The sequence below is a fragment of the Diabrotica undecimpunctata genome, chromosome 10 (assembly GCF_040954645.1).
Source record: "Diabrotica undecimpunctata isolate CICGRU chromosome 10, icDiaUnde3, whole genome shotgun sequence".
NCBI lineage: Eukaryota > Metazoa > Arthropoda > Insecta > Coleoptera > Chrysomelidae > Diabrotica > Diabrotica undecimpunctata.
Genome location: NC_092812.1, coordinates 52,165,143 through 52,189,474, shown reverse-complemented (window position 1 = coordinate 52,189,474; position 24,332 = coordinate 52,165,143). Strand labels below are relative to the sequence as shown.

Below are 24,332 nucleotides of genomic sequence, written 5' to 3'. Positions count from 1 at the left end.
TACTGGGAAACTCCAATTATTAAAAAACGTAATAAAAATATGATTAAAGCCAAAATATTTCTTGAATTTTTTTAGATAATTATTAAGAGGAATTTTTATGACCAAATTAATTCACAAAAAACTTAAATTGTTTACCCAAATTATCACTTTTACATAATTTAATAAGGAAACGCGCAATTACTTCCAATATCTCGTCATTCTATCAACAAAAACATAAAAGTGAGAATTACAGATGAAATTCCAGTCACAACTTACGTCATCTCTCCAGAGCTACATGACATTGACCTAAACTTTAAAGTCACTGTTTGTTTACTAATGTTAATTGTTTGATTTCAGAATGTAGCTAAAGTGAAAGTTGAGTCAGAAACCTGCAAAATTTTATTGTTGTCCGTGAATGTATAAGAAAAAACAACCGCTTTCAGGTAATATTTAGGGCTTGTGCGTTTACTTTCGTGAAATGAGCTATCAACAACATGAGCAACCAAATATCTTTAATTTAAAGTTTTAGAAATGGAGGTGGCCCATAGCTTTTAATAAAGCATATCAATAGACAAAAAAAAACAGTTTGAATAAGGAGCAACAATTTCTTTTTCAAGAAATTATAGATATAGGTACACTCTAAAGCTTTACACTTTATTCCCGACGTCTATCATATAATTGTTTACATGCGTAAAAAACAAACCATTCAAAGAATCAATTAATGACGAAAATTTATGGAACACAGTATACGGACGTAAATATCAAACACTATTTATTTATAAGCTATGTTTTGCTGAACTTAATTTAAAAGATAAAAAAATACCAAGGCCTTTAAACATAAAGAATGATCCACCTAGTAATAGTACAGCAAACTTTCTAAAGAAAAAAGTACTAAAAAGGCAAAATAAATGGACAATTCATTGCGCAAACATATAAAAAAGATATTATAAAAAGATTTTCTTCTTAAAGTGCTTTCTCCTCAATGGAGATTGACTACTACAATAAATTGCAAACTCCTTAGTGTCTTCAGCTGTTTATTTATGTAATCAAATCAACCAAGTAAATGTCATAAAGCAAATAAAGCGAAGAATATGGTGATTGCTCGGCCACACACTCCGTGGTCACTAAGATGACATTGCCAGGACAGTATTGGACGAAGAGAAAAAAATGGGAAAATCCTGGCTAAAGCTGAGACAGTTCGTGGAAGCCCTATGTAGGAATCTCGGGAATATTAAGTATATACATATATATATATATATATATATATATATATATATATATATATATATATATATATATATATATATATATATATATATATATATATATATTGTTCAGATTAGTTGGTGGCTGGTTGAATTGAGTTGAGTCGATAATTTAAACGATTATTCTTTACTGTTCATTTAACCACCCCGCCTGTGTTAAAAGAATATTCCTATTAAAGAACTCTTAAAAACTGCAGTATCATATGCCTTATTGAACAAGAAAGTTATTTTTAATTGGAATAAATATTAAGGTATTATGTATTCCGAGAAAAATCATTATTGCAGATAATTGAGATACTATTACCACCTGCTGCTGTAAATAGAAATCGTCAATAAAAGTCATTAGATGATTATGTTCTCCAGTTAACATTAAAACACAATATCAGATAAAATGAATAGAAACGCGAGGTTTATATGTATCCACTGTTGACAATTTAGATTAAAAGATCGGGGAGCAATGTTGATATTCAAATTATTCATTTTAATTTAAGGATATTAAAAAATTAGTTCCTAAAATAATTTGCAGATAAAAGGCATTATAGTGATTTAAAAATTCTACATATTTACATACAAATATTGTCCTTTCTTTAAACAATAGGTATGTGCAGTTTTTATTTTTAAAACAGGTGCCCGGATTAGATATGTTGACAATTATTTATATCAGCATCTTAAATTTTTCAAAGTTCCACTTTGTGTATGAGATAACGTGTTTTTATCTAGTTATCACCAACTGAATAAATCATTTTTTGGGTTTTGCAACACTTGCCAAAACTCTTGCATTTATTAGTCAATTACAATTTTATAGGTGACCATTCCATGATATTCTAAGTATAATTCTGTATAACCATATTTTGTAAGGCGTATATTCATTTGCTTCCATGGTTCAGCAAGCTTATTAGTACACTCACTTCAATGTGGGTAGTGGGTAAACTGCAACTTTGAATTGGAATTCACGAGTGGACAGAAGATTATGGATAATTAGTACGTCAAGAAATGGAGACTTAAGGCTCAGTGTCGCTCATTCATAAATCACAACAGGAAGTTGTTTAAAGTATAGAAACCCGGAATACTCTCTTCTTCTTGGCGTTGGATTGGGATTCCGGTTCTTCCCTTACCCAATTTTTCTACGCATTTCTTTTTTGGCCATTGTCTTTTATTCTTCAATAGTTGTCCCTCTATTTCTTCCCATTTGTTTGTTCGAAATTGTCTTGTTTTCAATATCTTGTCTTTCTCTAAGTATTCTTCTGCCAGTTCGTCCCAAATATTTCTATATAGTTTCTAATATTTTCATTTTCACCGTTTTTAGTTGATAGTTCTAGTATTTTATTGGTCTTATTTCTTTTCTTCTACTGACAAGTCCAGAATTGTTATTTATTTTATATCCTTCGTTCAAACTACGTCCAAATTTTTCTCAGCTTTCTCTTGTTGTCATTTTGAACAGGAATATACTTAATAAGGAGGATTGGTGTAATCTATACTTTGGGAATGGTTCGCTTGTAGTTCTATTAAACTGTTCCGATACCTGATATTTTGCTTAAACACTTGTTTTAAACTGGAGGAGTTGTTCAGTGAGCAACTCCTCAGCGCTCTAAATTTATAGCTTTATTTTGGCGGATATCTACGTTGAATATAGTAAATAAATAGCGGCACTTTTTATTGTATTTACTTGACGCTCATAATCACAAATGATAAAGAAAGTCAACACAACACATCATATAATATGTAATATGGTGATAACAGAATGTAGAATTCCATTTTATGTGACTTTTTGCCCTCACCTTTTTATATAACCCCATGCGGACTTGGATTTAATTAAATCGATAATTTAAAAACAATACAGTGTCAAAAATTCCACCTCGTATGTTTACAATGTGTGTATGTAAATTTATAAAACAATAGACATACCAATAAACGATCACTGTATGGTAAACTAAGTCTATTATTCAAATTAAACTAACACTTTAATCAAATTACAATAAAGTTCTTTATACGTTCATATATAAAGGACAGTATTTGAAATTAATATTATGCCACCTTAAATAAATGAGTTTAATTTATTCTTTTCAAAAATATGCACCAAAAATGCATTCTAAAACTGGTATTTGGCAAGTTTTTTTATTTTTGTTTTATTTCATTCAACGTTCATATATTTATTTTTGTTCTTAGAATCGCTCTAGAACTCAAAGAGGTTTTTTGTTCGTCACGAAAAATGGTAATATGATTAACAATTTAATTGTTTATTATATATTATTTATGGAATAGAAGTATGTATTAAGAAAAACAAAAATGAGAATTTGACACATGACAAAAAGTCTATTGACCTACAGGTCCAAAATTGAATACCTACTTCGTAAAAAACAAAGACAAAATTATGGCAACACAGACGGAATTTTTAAGAGGTTGTAGTGTCGTAAGACGGGACAGAATAAATAATGCAAAGACTAAGAAGCATATGGATATGAACTCCAATATAACCGATTATATAGATTAAAAGACGAGCCTGATAAGGACATATCGGAAAAGTGGACTCAAGAGGCTGTATAAACGAAGATACAGAATGCAGTTTGATAAGAAGGAGAAAAAAAGGAAGACTCCGAAGATTGTATAAATATCAAGTAGACGAGGCAATAGAAAGAAGAAACCTGCAAGATGGAAATAAGATGGAAATTGGCCAACGGTCGAGAGAAGAAACACAGTGAAAAATGTGGAAATCCTTCCTACTAGTACTATAAATACTTGGGAGTTACATTGACGGAAGAAGGAAACAAAGAAAAATATATACTGCAAAAATAGGTAGAAGAGCCACCGAAGCCAGCTAAACTCCTTATTGTATAGTACATATGAGAAAAACAAAAAAATCTATTATTTTTATTGGTAGAAGAAAGAGGTCTCAAAAAGAAAAAGACAGAAAGAAAGATCAAAGGAGTCTTAAGAAAAAGGATTTAATTTAAAACCGCGAACAGAAAATCTATTAAAGTAGAAATATGACTAAAATGGGTTTTGAATTGCGACATGGTAATGACACTGTAAAAAATTGGTTTATAAATCATCTATAAAACGAATCTAGATTTTAAACGATGAAACAACAATATCCCAGGAAAAGGAAACATTTTCTGCTAAGTTAAAAAGAATCTACTCATAAATACCACAGGCTTGTTTCAATGAAAAATGTTTGTTTGCACAGTTTGAGTTTTGTTTGATAAATTCATCAATGAAAGTGTAAGACAGATTTTTACAACACTCGGTGATTGCTATTTGAATGCATTCGAAACAAGTGCTGCGCATATTGGCCGCCGCTATAAATAAATATTTTGAGCGAAACACTTGGAAGAGTTGATAAATTTTAATGAACATAAAGAAAATTTGGGAAAGTAGCCATTCTACTTTAGCAAAAATGCTATTAGCATTTTAAGACGAACCAAAGGTCATCCACCGAATTGCTCACATTGTCACAACTTTGTAACGTGTACCGTTCTGGAGAAAAGTGAAATTAGACACGTTCTACATTCTCACTATCGAATTTGAGAGCTGAAAGTATTTTATTCATAGTCCAATTTAACTTCGGCTATCATAGACAAAGCGATTCACAGGTGTCGAATAGTTATTTCGCAATGTCTAAACCGATCGTCAAATCATTTCCGAATAACTTAAACGGCTATATATATATATATATATATATATATATATATATATATATATATATATATATATGTATATATATATATATATATATATATATATATACGTATATATATATATATATATATATATATATATATATATATATATATATATATATATATATATACGCCAGTAGTCCTTTTTTGGATATATTTCGTAATTACTTTGTAGTAATTAATTTTTCCTGGTGAAAAAGAAGAACATTATATACGGATTCAACCAATTTTGAATTGAAAGGAGGAGCGTTAAAAAATCCAGTACTACAAAAGGCAAAAAACTATATAAAATGGTAAAATAAACAGTAGAATCATCTATAAGATTCAGCCTTTATAATTGAAAATAGTATCATGTAGAAACAATTTAAAAAATATTGCAGTAGTACAAAGAAGATGATATGACCTTGAAAAATTAATTTATAGAAATTAATATTGCATCATATCATTTGAGTATTAAAATTGATGTTATACTCTAAAACAAAGTAAAAAACAGGACCGATAAAGTGGGCACTCAGTTTATCGCAATAACATCATCTGGTTTGATAACAACTTTAAAAAAGCAATTAAAAAATTGGCGACAGTTCACGACTTTTAAGACAATTCAATTGATCATAGGAAAGGTCAGTGTTTGCGATTAAAAGAAATTCTTATCAAAAAGGATCTAGCAGAATATAAATATCTAGAGTTACTTAAAAAACTGTTTATATTCAGCATAGCACCCAATTACAACAATTTTTTCGAACACCGGAAGACGCAAAATTTAATATCGATAGTTGGAGAAAGTTTTTAACGGTCTGATGGTTGTAATCAAGAGTTTTAAAACAGAGATTCACAATATAAAGTATATTATGAATCGCAGTTATATTTCTTTAGGTTATAATTGAAATATATGAAAGTAAACCACTCGTTCTGATTTTAGTGAGAATGCATTTTCTATCTGTTCATGTGTAGTAACTTAACATGTTCTTGTTGTGTTTTAGGCTGTCATTCTTTTCTATTGTTTACATTTTCTTATATTTTTATTTATCCATCCTAATGGCCTCCCAATATGTCTTTTGTTATCGTTTTCCATCATTAAAAAGTAATGTTAATAAAAATCAAGTTCTCAATCAAGCCACAAATGTATTTGTAGAAGACTAGACAGGACCTATAACCTTTATATATTGTCCTATATTGTCCACCAAAACATTCAATTAAACAACCACAATTTAAAACCTTTTTGATACACCTTGACCTAGGATTATTTGTAGCGGAGACCACAATAATTCAAAACATCTAATGTGGGGCTCTAGACTTAATAATACCGTTAACTGCAAAAAGCAATGCTAATATATAACCTAAACATAGTATCAAGCCAACATACTGGCCTGCAGACCCTGCGAAAATTCCAGATGTTCTCGATTTTGCTGTAGTGAAACGAATAAACTAAAAATATTTTAGAACGAAGTTTAATAAAAAATCCTTATGTTTAAAGCTACCAAACTCATGAGTGAAAACCCTTTAAATGTCATTAAATTGTTATTTAATTACTACATGATTGCTGCTAATTTTATAGGATGTTTAAAATTCAAGCACTTAGTAGGAACAGAACAAACACTAGGAACAAAAACAGGAAAATGGTCGAAAAGTCCACTAGAAAAAGCCGAAACATTTGCGACTCACCTTAAAAAAAGTTTTTACGCCAAATGACAGGAAATATGCACTACAAACTACAGAAGAAATTATTTCAGTACTCGTTACACAATTATTTAACTCTAATGGGATTAGGCCATTTCCTATCACACTGGAAATTAGCACAGATAACAAGAATACTAAAACTAGGACAAGAACCAGAAAATGCACAGTCCTACCGTCCTATTAGTATTAGTCTAGAAAACAAAAAACTAATACACCAACTTCGGTTCATAAAACAATGTGTTTGCGGCTAAGCCGCATACAGTTCGAACGTAAGACGAAAAATTCCAAGTTAAATTGATCAATACTAAATGTGTGTAGATATGTGTCAAATATAGTCAATATTGAAGTTTAAAAATGGGTACATCAGTGGATGCTCTCTGCATGTCATAATATTTTAATTGTCAATCCTATTACTTAATGTCTATTATCTACCTAAACATTTAGGTTGAGATTGTATAGACAGATTGTAATAAAAGTGGGGATAATAAAAAAACATTTCAGAATATTCCAAGAATAATTATAAAATGGTTTAGTAACAAAATGTCGACCTTTAATATAAAAACTGATTACAAATAAAGATTTTACTATTGAATCGGACCATGTAATTATTATCTTTTCAATAGAAAACACCTACCTAAAAATGAGCAAAAATAATAAACCTGAACTTTGTATTAAACACATTAAAAAGTAATGTTAATAAAAATCAAGCTCTCACGTTGTCATCTGTTTATCTACATTATTGCAACCGATTAAAAACAATCACATAACACCTTTTTGGAGTAAAAACAACATCAAAAAGAATTATTACCTCCCAAAGATTAAATAAGAAAATTAATAAATTAGTACAAAGAACTGGGTACAGACCATAAATTATTATGATTGCTATTCAAACTTGGAAATGTTACCAGTAAAATAGTTTTTGATTGGGATGTCACTAAGAGACAAGAAAGATCGGGATCACCATACTATTGTATTGATAGCAAATGGAGAGTTTAATAAATTGTTTTAAAAAGAGAATTGAGAAGAGAAAAAAGAGAATGCCAGAAAACTACAGAGGTATAAACTTGTTAAATACTACGCTAAAACTTACAATTAAAATTTTACAACTGCTAATAAATCAGAGCATAAGTTTAGCAGATGAACAACAGGATTTTCGTAGTGGAAGATCGTGTTCAGATGCAATATTCGTTATAAAGCAAATTACTCAGAAATCACTAGAGCATAATAGACCAGCATTTCTGTGTCTAATTGACCTAAGGAAAGCGTTTGACAGAGTAAGACTCAAAGATGTAATCCATCTTCTGTATTATAGAGAAGCTCCCAAACATCTACCAAAACAACAAAATGGAAGTCAGAATAGATGGACAACTTACAGAATTTATAGAAATAGGCAGCGGAATAAGACAAGGGGATTCATTGAGCCCCATGCTCTTCCAATTTGATCATGGATGAAATCATCAAAAGCGTTAACAAAGGAAGAGGATACAGAATGGGAAACAAAGAAATCAAAACACTCTGTTAGGCAGACAATGCAATATTGATAGCCCAAGATGAAGATAGTCTGCAAGGACTAGTCCACAGATTTAACATAAGAGCAAAAGAATTTAATTTGACAATCTCATCTCAGAAAACTAAAACAATAGTAGTCAGCAAAGAACCAACCGGATGTAAAATAGAAATTGATGGCGTCAGTATTGAACAAGTAACGGAAATAAAATACCTGGAAAAAGAAGTGAGAAATCAAGTACAAAAAGCAAATAGACTGACAGGATGCCTTAATAACACTATACGGCGAAACAGACATACTTGAGATGAAATCAAGAATTTATAAAGCCAATGTAAGACCAATAATGACATATGCCTCAAAAACAAGACCCGACCAAGCCACAACGCAAAGACTACTGGAAACGGCAGAGATGAGAGTACTGAGAAGAATTACAGGAAATACGCTGAGAGATTGAAAAAGAAGTGTAGACATTAGAAGAAAATGTAACGTACAGTGTATAAATGAATGGACACAAAATAGAAAAAAAAGAATGGAATAACCACATAAACAGATGGAAAGAAAGATGGAGTGACAACCTTCAATAGAGGTATTAATCCGTCAATGAACAAGCAGACTTGCTTATAAAGAGGAAGAAGAAAGATGCTTATAAAAAGGAAAATAGAATTATGTATATTTTTCGAAAATTAAGAACTATTTGGTATACGCAATTTAGGATAGAAAAGTTAATAGAAAATACTTTACAAAATATTTATGACACATGAATTATGACGTAATGTGAGAAATATTGAATCTGATATGATACTATAAATCAAACGACGAAAACAAAAGAGTTTTCTCTATAGAAAAAAAAAACGGTGAATCGAAGTTGTACGCCAGAAACGAAAAAAAAAAAAACAGTTACATAAAACCTTTACTATAAAATTAGAGTAAGCAATTAGAAAAGTCAGAAAAAACTTTTAAATAAAAATAGCAATGATCGCCTGATCAAACAAATAAATTTAAAAAGATGGAGGTAAATCTTATTTTAAAATAAATAACGTAAATTATATGCATTACTGATATCTGTATACACTGTAACATACCCTCTTTCATCAATGTCCAAGCTACCACGGTTGCCCATGAGATTGGATTAAGCTTGTTTTCACACAGAAAGTTTGGTACAACGCAACGATCAAAATTGTTTTAAAAAAGTGAAGAAGAAGCACTTTATTTATACTCAGCAGTCACTGTATTAAGTAAGAAGAAAACAATATCAACATAAATCGTCACGTTGTTACCAATTAAAAATCTTAAAATACTGTCAAGATACCCCTTCCATTATTACTATTAACTAATGTTTTGCTTATATCGTGTTGATTTTTAAAATATTGCACAATGTCTCCTGATTGTGATTTAGAAAACACATGTACTGAGATTCTATTATTTCTAGACATAGATACCAAATCTCTTCATTCTGATTTGTGCGAATCATCATACGATTTTACGGTGTGGCCTGATAGAAGGCCACAGAAGGTAAGAGTCTAGATCGATCAAATTACCGTTTTGTAATTTAATTTTTTTACGAATACACCGTTCAAGATGAGTAACTGTCATTAATTTTTTACGTATCAGTGTTGTGATATTTACCTGTAATTTAATAAGTCAAAAAATATAGTTTCTATATTTCATTACTGGCTTAATGTTTATTTTTTATTTTTAAGGGAATGCATATTCCAAGAGCAGACAAACGTAGTAGAGGAAGACCACCTATACGTTGGGCTGACGACGGAGTTTAAGGGAGATCTAAGTCCAGCAGTGGACGTGATAATGAAGGCTGGATGATGATGATGATGATGATGATGATGGTATTCCAATAATAATGGAAGTGAGACTATTATAAATAGGATTTAATAAAATAAAGAAAATCAGCCAAACTTATTACCGAAGTTCGAAAGATGATGATAAAACAAGTTAACTTCATAAAAAGGGGAGTAAACCTACAGTGGTACTACTCTGGTCATGTAGCAAGGAGATATTAAGACATGTTGAATACTTGAGATGGTAATAAAACAGTATCTGGGCCGAACACTATCTCCTATGGAAGCAGTGATATCTTCAACACAAATTCAAGACTTAAAAAGGCAACAAAAGTACTATACAGAAAATTTCAAAGTGAAAACAAATAGGCAAGTTTCCCTTCTATCTAATTTTGTCTCTAAGACTACTGGGAATACCACGTGGTTAATAAATAATAAATAGATGAGAAAACACCAGAGACAAACAACCAACTTTCCAGAGCATTTTACGAAGATACTTCCATTTCGTACAATATCGATTGAAAAAAACTGAAAGCATAAAAATATAAAACTTAATTGAAATTACAATATTTACTTACAATAGCCTTGAACCATTATGCAAGACAAGTTGACATACCAGACAAACCAATAAGGGTTTGCGAATGGTAGTAGATAAGGCAAAATCTTGAAATACTATGAAATTAGTAAAAAAGAAATGTAAGATAAACGAGAGCACATGGTCGAAGAGATCATATGTCCAAAAACAGAACTTTTGCAAAAAGCTGTCATATAAATCTAACTCGTGCTATCTGGACAACTGATCTGGACTCTGAATTCACAACTTTAGCCAAGTATCTCTTTGGGAGTACACCATTAATTAGCAAATTCTTTTTTGAAAGGTAATGAATTATTACGTTTATGTGATGTCAAATGTGTTGTTTAGAGTTTTTTATCAAACGAGACAAAATCTACAAAATTGGTAGGAAAAATATAGTGTATACATATCAAAAGGCTTTTAAAATATATATTTATATGAAATAGATATAACATAACTGAAATAAAAATGATAAATTACAATCGTTGTTTCTAACGTCAATGAATAAAAAATATATTTAATTAAATACGTATGGCTATTATCAAACCAAAACTTTTTTGATATAATTAAAAATATTTTTAAAAATACCAAGTCTTGAGCAACAATGGCCAGATCACTATTATTTTATTTATATCCAAATGGCGGAAAGGATTGGCCAATACCTGTTTTTGCTTGCTTTAGATTGCCGGGTAACAAAGTGGTGTGATGTTGAGCTTCATTAATATTTATTGCATCATCTGATTAGTCAACAGAACTTATTAGGTTAAAGATCTTATGTTTATAATGTTAAATATTTAATTATGTGTGTTTATGTTTCGAGACCGAGATATTTTGTTAAAATTTAAAAATAAAATGCAAGCGGAAGATATTTAGCACAGGTTTTTCCCTAAACATGATAAATATTTATAATAACGTATCAGCCACAATTCTATCAATGAAACCTATATAAATACGTGTTTTATCAGAGTCTTTCATTTTCAATACACAAAAAAACAGAACATTAGCAAATAATACGACGACAAGACAAGAAATTATAATAACGAAAAATATGCATAAAAAGATCCTGCTTCGGACTGTGACAAATCCAGGTATCTGAATTTTTTAGTAATTATAGTCCTATATAAAGAAAACCTATACGTTTTCTGCAGATATTTCGACGTATTTATTTACAATTTAGTGTAAAAAATGCCATTTTTCAATTTTTTGGTTATCATTAAAAAGCATAATATTTGAGGTAAAATTACAAAACTTTATTTTGTAAAACATAAAGCGTTAGAATTAATTGTTTAGAACAATTGTAAAAAACCAATCTAGATATTTGTTACTTCGCCCTATGTTGGGTATTTTGGTTCTTGACAAACCGTCAAAATTTCAGATCGATCCATCAACTAGCTAAAAGAATGGAAAAAGGCGAAAAAAAAGCGTTCCCATACGGTTTAATGGTTACATAAACAAGTTCACAAGTGAATTTTTAATGCAATTAAAAGTATAGTTATAAGTTTTTCCGTTCGTAAGATTGTTATGACTGAAATGTTCTGGAAATTCATACAAGAATTATTAAATATGTATAGGGTTTCTATAATCAATATCAGTGTTGGCTGCAAACGAATGAAAAAATTTAAGGCTACGGAAATCAATATTTTTAATTATTTACGATTAGGCTGGTGTTTTGAAGAAAAATTGTCCCTAACGTCTACTTTATTATCATTATAGCAACAAAATATGTGGACAATCGAATGATAATGCGCCATCAATTCATTTTTCTTCCAGGTTATCTAACTAAACTATTCAGATATTATCTTTTTCGACACTTCTTATACCCACCAGGAACGTCGTAGACAAGGTTTTCTTTATTTTTGTGCTATCAATCTTTTGACAATTATTTCATCTGTTGATGTGTTTGTTCTTTTTCTTTCCCATCATACCTGTAATCTGATCTTTCCATCTTTTCATAGGTATTTCCTCTCTTCTTCAGAAATATTCGATCAACTGCTTTGTTATTTTTCTTTGTTTGCCCTTTTTCAATATCTTCACTTTTCCCGCTATTTTTTAACTGCTTCATTATCGAATTTCCTATGTTATTCATCCATATTTCACTCGCATAATAATATATTACTGTTGATAAGAATATTTCATTATATACTGTTTATAAATACTACCGAACTGAGGCCGTCCTTTTGTTCTACGCATCTCTTCTTGTTCTATGGTAAATGGTGATGATCTCTTCTTGTTTATTTGTACTACTCCAGCGATTCTGATATATGTGATATATACTGTTTTTATTAGGCTTTGGGGATTTATAAACTTTCCATTATTTCTCTATCATGGAATGAAATGCATTTTTAATATCTATAAACCTGAATGTACGTTTTCTTCCGTTCCATGTTGCCAAGTATATTGTTCAATATGTAAATGTTATCTGTTGTTCCTATTTTTGTCCTTGTAGCTTGTTATTTTTTTAATTTACTTCTAATTATGTTTCTATTATCACAACAGTATATATTTTAAATATTACTTATAATAATATAATATGTAAGTATATTATAATAAATAAAATTAAATATAATAAAATATATTGTTTCAGCATTTCAATTTGTTTAAGTTTTTCTGTTTGGTAGGACCCGAATGAAGATCCTGATCATTGTCATTAGCAAATATTAACATTCCAAACAACAATTTAATCATAAATTTGAAGTATGCTAATTTGTGTAGTCGACATTTCGAAATACTCCAAGGCTTGGGGTTCCCTTGACAAAAATTAAGTCCTGGGGCAATAACGACGTAAATTTAGAAGCCTCTAGAATTTACCGTACATTAATAAAATCATGTCTGTGCAAGGTTAGTATTATTTAGGTGAAATTAATTAATCTTCGGTATATTCTACGCGGTCAGATTGCCAAGCGAGCCACGCGGACGAAACGCATTCACTGCAATGTGAATGATCTAGTAGATCGACGGTTCAAATCCTGGCCAAAAAACAAAACAGCTAAAGTAGAGAATATCTTAATGGTTCTGCTACTTGGACTAGAGTTTGGGATCGAACTATGGATGGACAGTACGGCAAGAGATGTTATCTGTGTTACTTACTAACTAGATCCCCACCGGACGAGCGTGTAGGCTTAAAAAACCAGAATATACAAATATATTCACACGTGCTGTGAAAGTACTACTGGGACCACTTATTAAACGGACTGTTTATTATTAATAAAACATTATTTGTTTTATTCATGGTACCCTCTGCATCGCAAAACTGTTTCTAATTATTGCAGTATGAACTAACTCACAAAAGCAGAATATAAAACTATATGTCACTGATTATAATAGAAACAGTTAAAACAATAATTAATAAACTCTGCTATTAAATTTTAACCGGATACGATTCTAGAGAAAGCTAAAACCTCTTTCGACGGAACATAACACCAATCGAATTAAAAAACCGAGCCTCTATCTTAATTTTCAAGCAGAAGTAAAAAATTACCAAAAAAATATGTCATAAATGTTCATAACGTGAGCCTTATCAAGGAAAGATTTTCATATAATGTCTTTGGAGAAATCCAAAGAAAGCAAGTAATAATCTAAACAAAAGGGAAAATGCTTTATACAAAAACGTAACACGAAACGAATATGGAAAATGACTAACAAACTTATTTAAAAAGCAGGCAAGAGTTGTGTAAGTAACTGAAGAAGATAGCAAAAGTATTGATCAGAGAAAATCTACCAAAAAGACACTCATAAAAGAAGAACATAATATGGTAACTTCATAAAGGGCCACATAAATGAAAGTAAAAATATAAAAAGTACTTATATAGAGTGTGCGATAAGTTTTGATTAAAAGTAATGGTGGGTGAATGAAATATAATGTTCTGAATGTATAGTACATTTGAAAATGATTGATAGCACAAATTTTATTGCACGTGAGATAAAACCCAATATACCATCATAAAACAGTGACGGAGATTTCCTAAAATAAAATATTCAGTATTGTTCTGGAAATGTTTGGGTTTTACCTAAAACTTTTAAAAATAAGAATTTATTTCAATTATCTTAAATTTTGTGGTCATTTTAATCAACAAATTATATAAGTACGTAATCTCTACAGCTACAAAATATTTCCAAAAAAGAGTGGCTCAATTTATCAGCCCTTAACTTTGTTAGAAAGGGTTAAAATTTTCAGGCAGCAGAATTATTAGTTCTATAATAAAAAGCGATATTAATAAGTGAACTTGTATATTAAAAATGTTAGAAACGTCTAATTTTATTCCTGTGAAATTAAAGTGTCATTTAACATTGCCAATGAAAACTGTAATGTTAAAAATGTACATGAACATTTTACAAGTAATGTTCGGAGTATAGTTACTAAGTGTTCAGATATGACCGTAATTGGAGAATTATTTATAGACTTTTAAAGCAACGAAAGAGTGGAAGTATTACAGAAGCACCTAAAACGTTAACAGGGAGAAATCCCATTCATATAGACGTTACTGTGAAACAATCGATTCGAAGAAAAGTTAATTCATTTTATTTACAAAAAAGATTTCTACTTTGGATAAACTTTTAGAGACATTAATGAAGACGAATCTTTGCCAAACATTAAAATAGATAAATAGTGGAAAACTTTGAGTGAATTAGGATTCGTTTATAAGAATAACAATAGAAAATCTTCGCTCATAGAGAAGGCAGAAATAATTTGTTGAAGGAGGCAATATTTAATGGAAATTCGAAAATTGAGTAGAGAAGCCAAAAATATTTTTTATTTAAAGGAAACATGGATAAATGAAGCACATTTTTTAAAAAAAATTTGATAAGATAAACTGGTTACAAATGCTAGTCAGGCACTTATAGAAGGATTGTCTACGGGCTTAACATTTCCAAATGGTAAAGGTCGCCGTTTAATTATCACTCGTATTGGAGAAGATGTAAGATTTGTTGATGACGGATTGCTAGATTTTATTTCAAATTCTACGAACGACTACCATGAAGAAATGACTGCTGATGTTTTTGAGGAATATTTTAGTCAAATGATATATCTATTACCCACCAATTCTGTAATAGTCATGGACAATGCCATGTCCATTCAAAATTACAAGGAACTGTTACTTGGATTGGCTAATAACCAAAGACATATGTAGTAGTGTCAGCAGATAGTTTACTCAAAAAAGAGTTATTGTAGCTATGCCAAAAAATATTCATCAAAATTTAAGAAGTATAGTGTAGATGAAATAGCAAAAGAACATGGAGTTCAAGTGTTGCGGTTCCCACCTTATCACTGTGAACTTAACCCCTGACAATTGGCAAAAAGCTATAAGACGTGTCATAGCAGAGGAAAAAACATTCTGGAAACTCGATATGAATAGAGGAAACAATAGAGCTAATTATTATTTCTGTGGGAAATGAAGAAACTGATGATGATGCCTCCTTATCGGAAGAAGATAACTTATGTATTTAGGTATATAATTATATACCTACATTACTAATTATAAGTTTATATAACGCTAATACCTGAAATATATTTATTATTAAATTGTAAGGAAATGTCCTAAACCAATATTTAGTATTTTTATAAAAATTAATGTAATGTTGACATTAAATTAATTTTATGTTCTTCGTTAGTGAGGCGTTCAGTTATTGCTTAATCCCTTAGGGTTTGCTCATTTGAATTTTATGATTTATTGCATTTAAAGGTGGTGATCATATTAAAGTCGAGTGAAAATTCATATAAGAAGGTATCAATTATTACATTTTTTCGCATTGCCAACCCTGTGTTTAGACCTTTGTTATAACATTTGTGCTATCAATCATTTTCAAATGTACTATAGCACTTCCAGTTATACCAGAAGTAACGTCAACTTTGTTATTTTAAATAGAACCTATAGAATTCTACAATGAAATTTTAGATTTTTTGCCTATATCACAAATGAAGTATTTTCGTCAGAAAATGTAATAAAATACAGGGTAAAGTAAGCAACTTTAAGCAACTAAGCACATTATACACAAATTTTATCTAAAATTTCATTAGAATTCTAAAATAAAAAAAATATTAGGTTCTATTTATGTATAACAAAGTTGATGTTTACTTCCGATATAACCGGAAGTGCCACATTCAGGACAACATTATATTTTAACTCAGCGTCATTAAAGCTCGTAATTTCAGATTTTTAACATAACTGTATCCGCTATTACTTTTAATCAAAACTTGTCGCGCCACACCCTGTATAGATATTATAATGGGGGGAAAGATGTCCTGGAAATAGGTATAACCGAATAGGTAAAAAACAGAGATGCAGAGAGTAAATAAAAAATAAAAAATAATTGTGACCTTAAGTGTTTTTGTTTTAGTTACCCGTTCAAATACCTTCCTCAAAACGTCAAGAACTTTTGGAGCTCCAAATTCTATGGACTTTATACATAAATAACATACAGGTTCAGCAATAAAAATTTTATCTAACGAAAAAAGATCATAATATGAAGGCCGTGAAAGTAGTGGGTAGTGCAAATAGTCATCCAATCTAGTAACGTTCGGGTCTACCTTGACTATTTTGTTTTGTACAAGTGTATTTCTCCAAAAACCGAAACTGATTATGATTTTTTAAACATCTGTTAATGGTCTCGTGGCTCAAGGTTTCAGATTATTTGTCATATTTCGCATGCATACTAAGAGAAAATTAAAACTAAAATAATCTCAAAATTCTATGGTACTTTCCTGTTTACGAGAATAAAAAACTTGAATATAAGTTCGACAGAAAAAAAATGTAAAGATATTAAAATATTGGTGTTAAATAAACTATCCAATTATAGTGAAAAGTTTTAAAATTATTTTATTATTTTTACTAAAAAAATTGATAACTGCGAACTGTTTACTAGGCAATTAAATACGCCTTTAACATAATTTATAAGGAACGTGTTTCCTTAGATAATTTATTATTTTGTCACAAAAAAAGGACATAAAATTTAATATACCTAATGAATTTCGCAGGACACAATGAAATGAATAAACATTTTACAGTACGTTAAGTATTAAATGAGTATAAAGCAATTGTACAAATTAAATGAATACAAAGAATAGTGGATTGAGTGCAGTTAGGGTAGTGTAGATGAACAGTAAAATTTTATGGTCTACTATACAATCCAAATGTCCTATAAAACTTACAAACGGAGCAACAGGTTGACATAAAAAATGGCAATAAAAGATATACAAGCTTTTAAAACAGCATAATTAACAAGAATGTCAACAGTTGCAGCTAGTTAAAATCAGGAATACGGAAGAAGTATAGTACGTAATAAAATATTTAGGTAACAAACCTAACAAAATATAAAAATTTATTTAAACAACAGTAGTTATGGAGATCTATTGAACAGTACAAAACAACTAAATTTTAATTTTCCAGATCTATACATAAACATTTCTATATATAAACAACTCTAATGAGAGTTTATTAGGAACTAATAGAAATAGATAAGTAACTAATAAAGGAAATTAACAATTTATGTAATGAGATTAGTTTAATTAAAATATGACTTTCAAAATGAACAAGATTATGAAAAACTGAATCATACTTTTGGTGATATTCGCTTTCCTGTGTCTTTATATAGATAATTTGGACTTGATAGTCACTTTGAATAGCACCTCCACGGTCTTTTTAAGTTCCAAAGCTTATTCCTCCATGTAACGCTTCATTTCTTCCAATGCACAAAATCCAAAAGACAAAATCCTCCTCAAATAGATTATTTTAAGAACCTAGGAACTGAAATAATTGGCTTAATTATGAAAATGGGGCAAATTCCCGATGAATGGAGAAGCAGTACCTTAGTACAAAAACAAAGGGGATGTTCAACTATGGGCCCATTACAGAACTATAAAACTACTTAGTCAAACCATGAAAATATATGAGAGAGTAATTGATAGATGGATGCGTGAAGAAACCGAAATATCCCATAATCAGTTTGGCTTTATGCAAAACAGATCAACATCAGATGCAATTAATATATTATAAGGCTTGGAAGTCGGAGGTTGGACATCAATATGGCGATTCTAATTTTATTTACCGCTGTTCTAAACAGTTATACACAAAACAATTATAACGCAGGAGATGGAACAATAAAAGAATCAAGAATGACTTATATGGTATTCATTGATGAAGAGACTATGTATGATGGACTAACAACTACTATAAGTGACAGGTGTAGGAGAGATAAATTTCATGTGAAAGTAGGATTCAATCCGAGCTCAGTGCTTATTTATACTCTAATTTTGGATCAAATAACAGTGAAATTTGAAAGTAATGGTAAGTCTATGGTGTTTTAAAGACAAAAATGACAAGAAAGTATAAAATTACGAATGAATATATTTGGAGAACTCTGAGAGAGTTCAAGAGAGCATAGGTTGAAGTATTAATCACCTAATACGAAGAATCGTTGAGCTGTTAAGTTGGTTAATGGCATACATTTCAGTACGAAGTCTTTCCTTCGGTTCGTCGTTACCCATGAAGAATAGAAGAAGTACGGATAGATCAATCTAATCAAGTAATCCTTGATCTACGATCCTTGGGATTGGATAAAATTACGAATGAAAATGTTTAGAGAACTCTGAGAGAAATAAGAGAGCATAGGTCGAAGTAATAATCACTTAATACGAAGAATCGCTAAATAGTTAAGTTATTGGAAGAAGTTAGAGAGGAAGACCAAAAAAGAAATGGTGGGAGACCCTAAGGCAAGATATGTTTGTGATATATGTAAATCGGTATGACCAGATAGAAATTTAAGCAGAAATGTTAATTGGGAGAAGCTGACACTTCATAGGCATAAAGGCAAGGGGAATGATAGTAAGTTAATGTGAGATAGTGAGATATGGATACCTTCACTGCTGAAGGAAGAATATGTATTTGGTTAGTATTGAAAGTGGGCTATCTTACTCGAACATCACCTTAACACATGTTTCTCTTTCTGAATGACTAACAATGTTTTTTAATTCGAATGGAATGTATTTTTCTAAATTATAATATAAGTCTAGGTTTGTTCTATAATATAATTTTTTTTGCATTTATCCTGTGGTTGTACTGCCCAATCAATAGTCGATAATATATTTCCTGTCGTCAAAATTTTTTTATTTAACTCTTGTCTAATAGCCTGATAGAATTCGTCATCGTAAATTTTTTATTTTTGCCAATGAACAGACTAGTTCTTGAAACTTTTACAGCAATCTTATCAGCAAGATAATAGCAAAAATGACGAATAGACATTTAAACACAAACAAGACAGATAATGGAAATAATGCAGAAAGCAACTAGACATGTCGAGTGATGACTTAATAATAGAGAATTGAACATCGTTGCTGGTACAAATTCAATGATAACCTGTAGATAATAGGTAATTTAAATGGAAAAGAAACAACTAAAAATTCTCAGAAGATAATAATACTATGTTGACATTTCTGGGAAATAATATCAATTTATTTTCAGAAAGAGATATATGTACATATATATTAAATAATTACTTATCATGCAGTGTTGAGTGGACAAATTATAAATAAGGAAATAAACTAGACGTTATATAAAAAACAAATGAATAACCTGAGATGCTACAAAAACAGTTTAAAAAAATGATAAAAAAGGGACGTAAAAAAACACGGGTTGAACTACAGCAATGAAAAAATAATGTAATACTAGAACTCATTTTATTAACAGAAGTAAATTAATGGATCCAATATCAAATAAAACCAGCAGACTTGACGGATCATATAAAATAGATAATAGATACAGAAATGCCACAGGATGGGAATTATAACCAACGTTGCGATTACCACAATACAGTGGTAAATGACTGATACTAACACTTTATTTTTGGGGAAATGAGGCACCAAGCTTTTTAAAATGCTCCTTGGTTAAGGAACAGTTTCGCCCTGCAGGTTAATATGTAACTGTTCTAAACACATAAAGCTCACCCATTACCAATGTAGAAGCAAGGAATGACAATGAATATACACTATGTATTAATTATCTGCATAAAAATTTGTGAATAAAACAGATTTTGTTTGTTTATGCTATATAATATTTACAAATATACAGAAATGTTACAGGTAACGTCAAAATGAAAGATTATGGAATCGAAAACGATTCAGATAGTTGTCATCAGACTAAATATAGACCAAACAATAAAAAATAATTCAATAACAAACAGGGAATCATTAAAAAATTAGGCTAAAAGGTTGTTCCTTACATATCATACGATTCTGTTAAGGCCCAATCGGAGAGCTGCTATTGGTGCAAACCCACACGTGATTTTATCGACCTATAAGCCGGTAATTTTAGAGAAATTAGTGAAATAATTCCTATTTTTTAATTGTAATTAATTAAATATTATATTATCTTGGTTACATCAGAGGTAGTTAGTCATTTGGATTTTTAAATAAAAATGATACAGTAGTGACTAGATTTCACCTGAAGGTAAAGTCTATGAAGGCTTTTGGTTGGAGGTTAGGGTCCCGATGTTCTAAATTCTGATGTCAGTTAAAGAATTTATGACTTTCACTAATGCAGTAAATAATTCAAAAGAAGTAACTAATATAAACAAAAACATACCTGCTATTTTCTAAGTTGGTGGATATACTTTCTAGGTAACCGTTCATGGCTAGATTCTGATTTTCACTCAACATTGGGTCCTTTAAATTATTTAAACTGCGCGAACAAATATAACAAAAACTCGTACGTTGGTCAGTGAAAACAACCTTGCAGCGAGATATTAAAGAAACACCCAATCCCTGAGTGTGACTTACAAATTCTGAATGTTCTGTTCTCTTTTAATTTTATATGTCGATGACGATACCTAGTCGTCTGACGCACAACGACGAATCAGGAGCCTTGATTTTGTGTCATGTGCGCTCTCTTTTCCAACTCATGCGCCTCGATGCTTAGACAGGTGCGATGGACGCGCTTCCAAACACTAAGCACCGTTGTCATATCTCATAAATTTCTAGATATCTCACAAGGTTACCGAAAATCGATCGGTAACAACATTGCACTTTCATTCTATTACGCTCCAAGCAAGAAACGACACAAGGGTAGTGCCTATAATAGGATAAATATTTATTCTCTAATAATAAAATGACATGTGTAATATATATATATATATATATATATATATATATATATATATATATATATATATATATATATATATATATATATATATATATATATATATATATATATTCTTGCAGATTTCCCCAATATTTAAGAGTTTACTATTTAACTAATCTGCAAAGATTAAATTTCCTTTATATATATATATATATATATATATATATATATATATATTTATATATTTATATATATATATATATATATATATATATATATATATATATATATATAGTATAAGTAAAATGTAATGGCATGTCTCGCAAAACAGGAAAACAAAAAACAAAATAGTTATATCGATGAAAGGCAACCGTATATACGTATTTCTGACTATTGGTCGTCTTCAGTACGGTGCAGTCAAGTTAGAAAAGGAGCATGTTAACTTGGAAAAGGATCACTATAGGAGCAATGCGACCAATTTGTGGCATTAGAGTTAGAAGACCCTGATGGTTTCCAGGACAACCACTAACAATAACCACGGAGGAAGCTTCATCAGAGTCTTGGCGAAGATTCTTCCTCCCAATTCCTCTGCGGCCTTTGATTTTACCTTTCATGATAAACTAAAGGATTATGTACCAGTCTTTTCGAAAAACATGCCCTAGGTATGAAATCTTTCTGATTATAATCATACATTTTGTCTTAGAAACATTAATTTTTATATCCATTCCTGTAGTGTTTACGCAATGCAAAAACTCTTAAATGCCCTAGCGACTATTGCATAAAGTAAAGTCTCGTCAGCATATCTAAGATTATTAATCAGTTCACTACTGATTTTCACTCTTTATCTTACAATGCCTGTTTAAAAATTATATCCGAATAGATATTAAATATCAGAAAAGATACAATGCATCCCGATGCGTCCGATTGCCTCTTTGAATGTAACATTCGTTGGGTAATCTCCCATCGACTCGTATAACTGCTTCCAACATAAGTTTGCTATGATACGTAGATCTCTACCATCAATGCCTTTGGTTCCTAATATGTTCAAACGTGTTCCGGGTGTACCCTTTTCGTAATCGACGAAAGTCACATAAATATCTTTATGTTGGTAGCGGCATTTTTAGAGAAGTACATTTTAGCCAAAAAGTAACTAACGGATACCTAACGCATTTCTAAATCCAAACTGGGTTTCATCTAGGTCGTCCCTTCCGACGAATTAAATTTTTTTTAATGTGTGGTTCATCAGACTAATAATTAATCTGTATTGGTAGCATCTTTATATACAACAAAGGTAGAAAGTATCAGCATAGCGTACACCAAAAAAAAAGTAAAATAATATGAATATAAGATGGAAAGCAACTGTAAATACGTATTTCGGACTATTTGGTCGTCATCAGTATGGTGCAGCCAAATCAGGATAGGACAATTTTATGAACCTTAGGATAGGAGAATGTTATGAACCTTAGGATAGGAGAATGTTATGAACCTTAGGATAGGAGAATCACTACACGAGGATTTGAAACGTTCTAAACGTTTGGCATTCCTTTTCTCTGGTGGCTGTAGCTTACTGCGTGGATGTGTTAATTGTTGCTCTGGAAACCTATAAAATTATTGCCACAAATTTGTTGTATTGCTTCTATAGTGATCCTATTCCAAGTTAACATTTACCTTTCCTAATTTGGCTGCATCGTAGTGATGATGACCAAATAGTCAGAAATATGTATTTACGGTACAAAAATAAAACTTTACAAAAAAATAATACGCCCAGTCCTAACATATGGGTTAGGACTGGGCGTATTATTGTTAACCTGGACCCTAACAAAAAGTAATGAAAACATGTTTGGACAGAAAAGTAATAAGGCGAATCTATGGAGCAGTGAATGACAATGGAGTGTGGAGGATACGATACAACTTCGAACTTTATAGAATATACCAGGAACCAGATATCGTAAAACATATTAATATAGGACGTCTGAGGTGGATAGGCCGTGTAATGCGGATAAAACAAAATGACCCAGCTAGAAAAATGCTCCTTGATAGACCCATTGGTCAGAGAAGAATAGGAAGACCAAGAACAAGGTTCCTTGATAACATCAATGAAGACATGAGAAATACATATGGGAATACGTGCTTGGCGGAGGAAGGCGATGGGATAAGGATGACTGGAGAGATAGGGACTGGACGACTGGACTTTTATTATTTTTTTCTCTTGTGAGCTATGACAATACTTTCTACTTTTATTTTAACATGAACTCGCATTAACCTTTTCTTGAAAAAATAGCTTAAAGTCTATTAAAATCAATAAATTAAAAATCATAGACGTAAGTGTTGATAATTAATCTGAGAAAAATAATTATTTTTTATAAAAACTATTAATAAACTAGCACAACTAAAAAACTTGTCATATGTTAGTTAGTTGATTGAACAACGACATAAGTATCGCAAGTTAATAACAAAGTTTGTAAAAAAAATTATAACTTAGAACAAACTGAAAAATTTCTCGTAACAAAATTGCATACTTAATTTTACTTGTGTCAATTATTACTATCGCACTATATAACTATTTACTATCTTAAAAATATATAAAAACATAAAAACACGCTTGTATATTTATAGTTAGACCAAAACGCCAAGGTAAATTGTATTTTTTATTACATAATGATAACCTAGTACGATAAATTTAAGCTAAATAACATATTAATAAATATAAAATACTGCTCTGTTTTTACATTTTGTGCAACTCCAAAGTACAAGAAATATCAAAGTAAAAGATAGAGACACAGGA

General features: G+C 30.4%; 1 protein-coding gene across 2 annotated transcripts in view; it reads right to left on the bottom strand.

The window, feature by feature from the left end:
- The window catches only part of LOC140451864 (mid1-interacting protein 1-like), a 37,502-nt gene extending 16,211 nt beyond the window's left edge, over nt 1-21,291 (bottom strand). Inside the window, exon 1 of one of the 2 annotated variants that reach the window (XM_072545778.1) lies at nt 21,050-21,291. In XM_072545778.1, the coding sequence (XP_072401879.1) occupies nt 21,050-21,123 (74 nt within the window). In that variant the 5' untranslated portion in view covers nt 21,124-21,291. Of the gene's footprint in view, nt 1-9,187; nt 9,322-21,049 lie in introns of those variants that run through there. The other variant, XM_072545779.1, reaches the window with a different exon arrangement.
- Between the last annotated feature and the right edge of the window lie 3,041 nt (nt 21,292-24,332).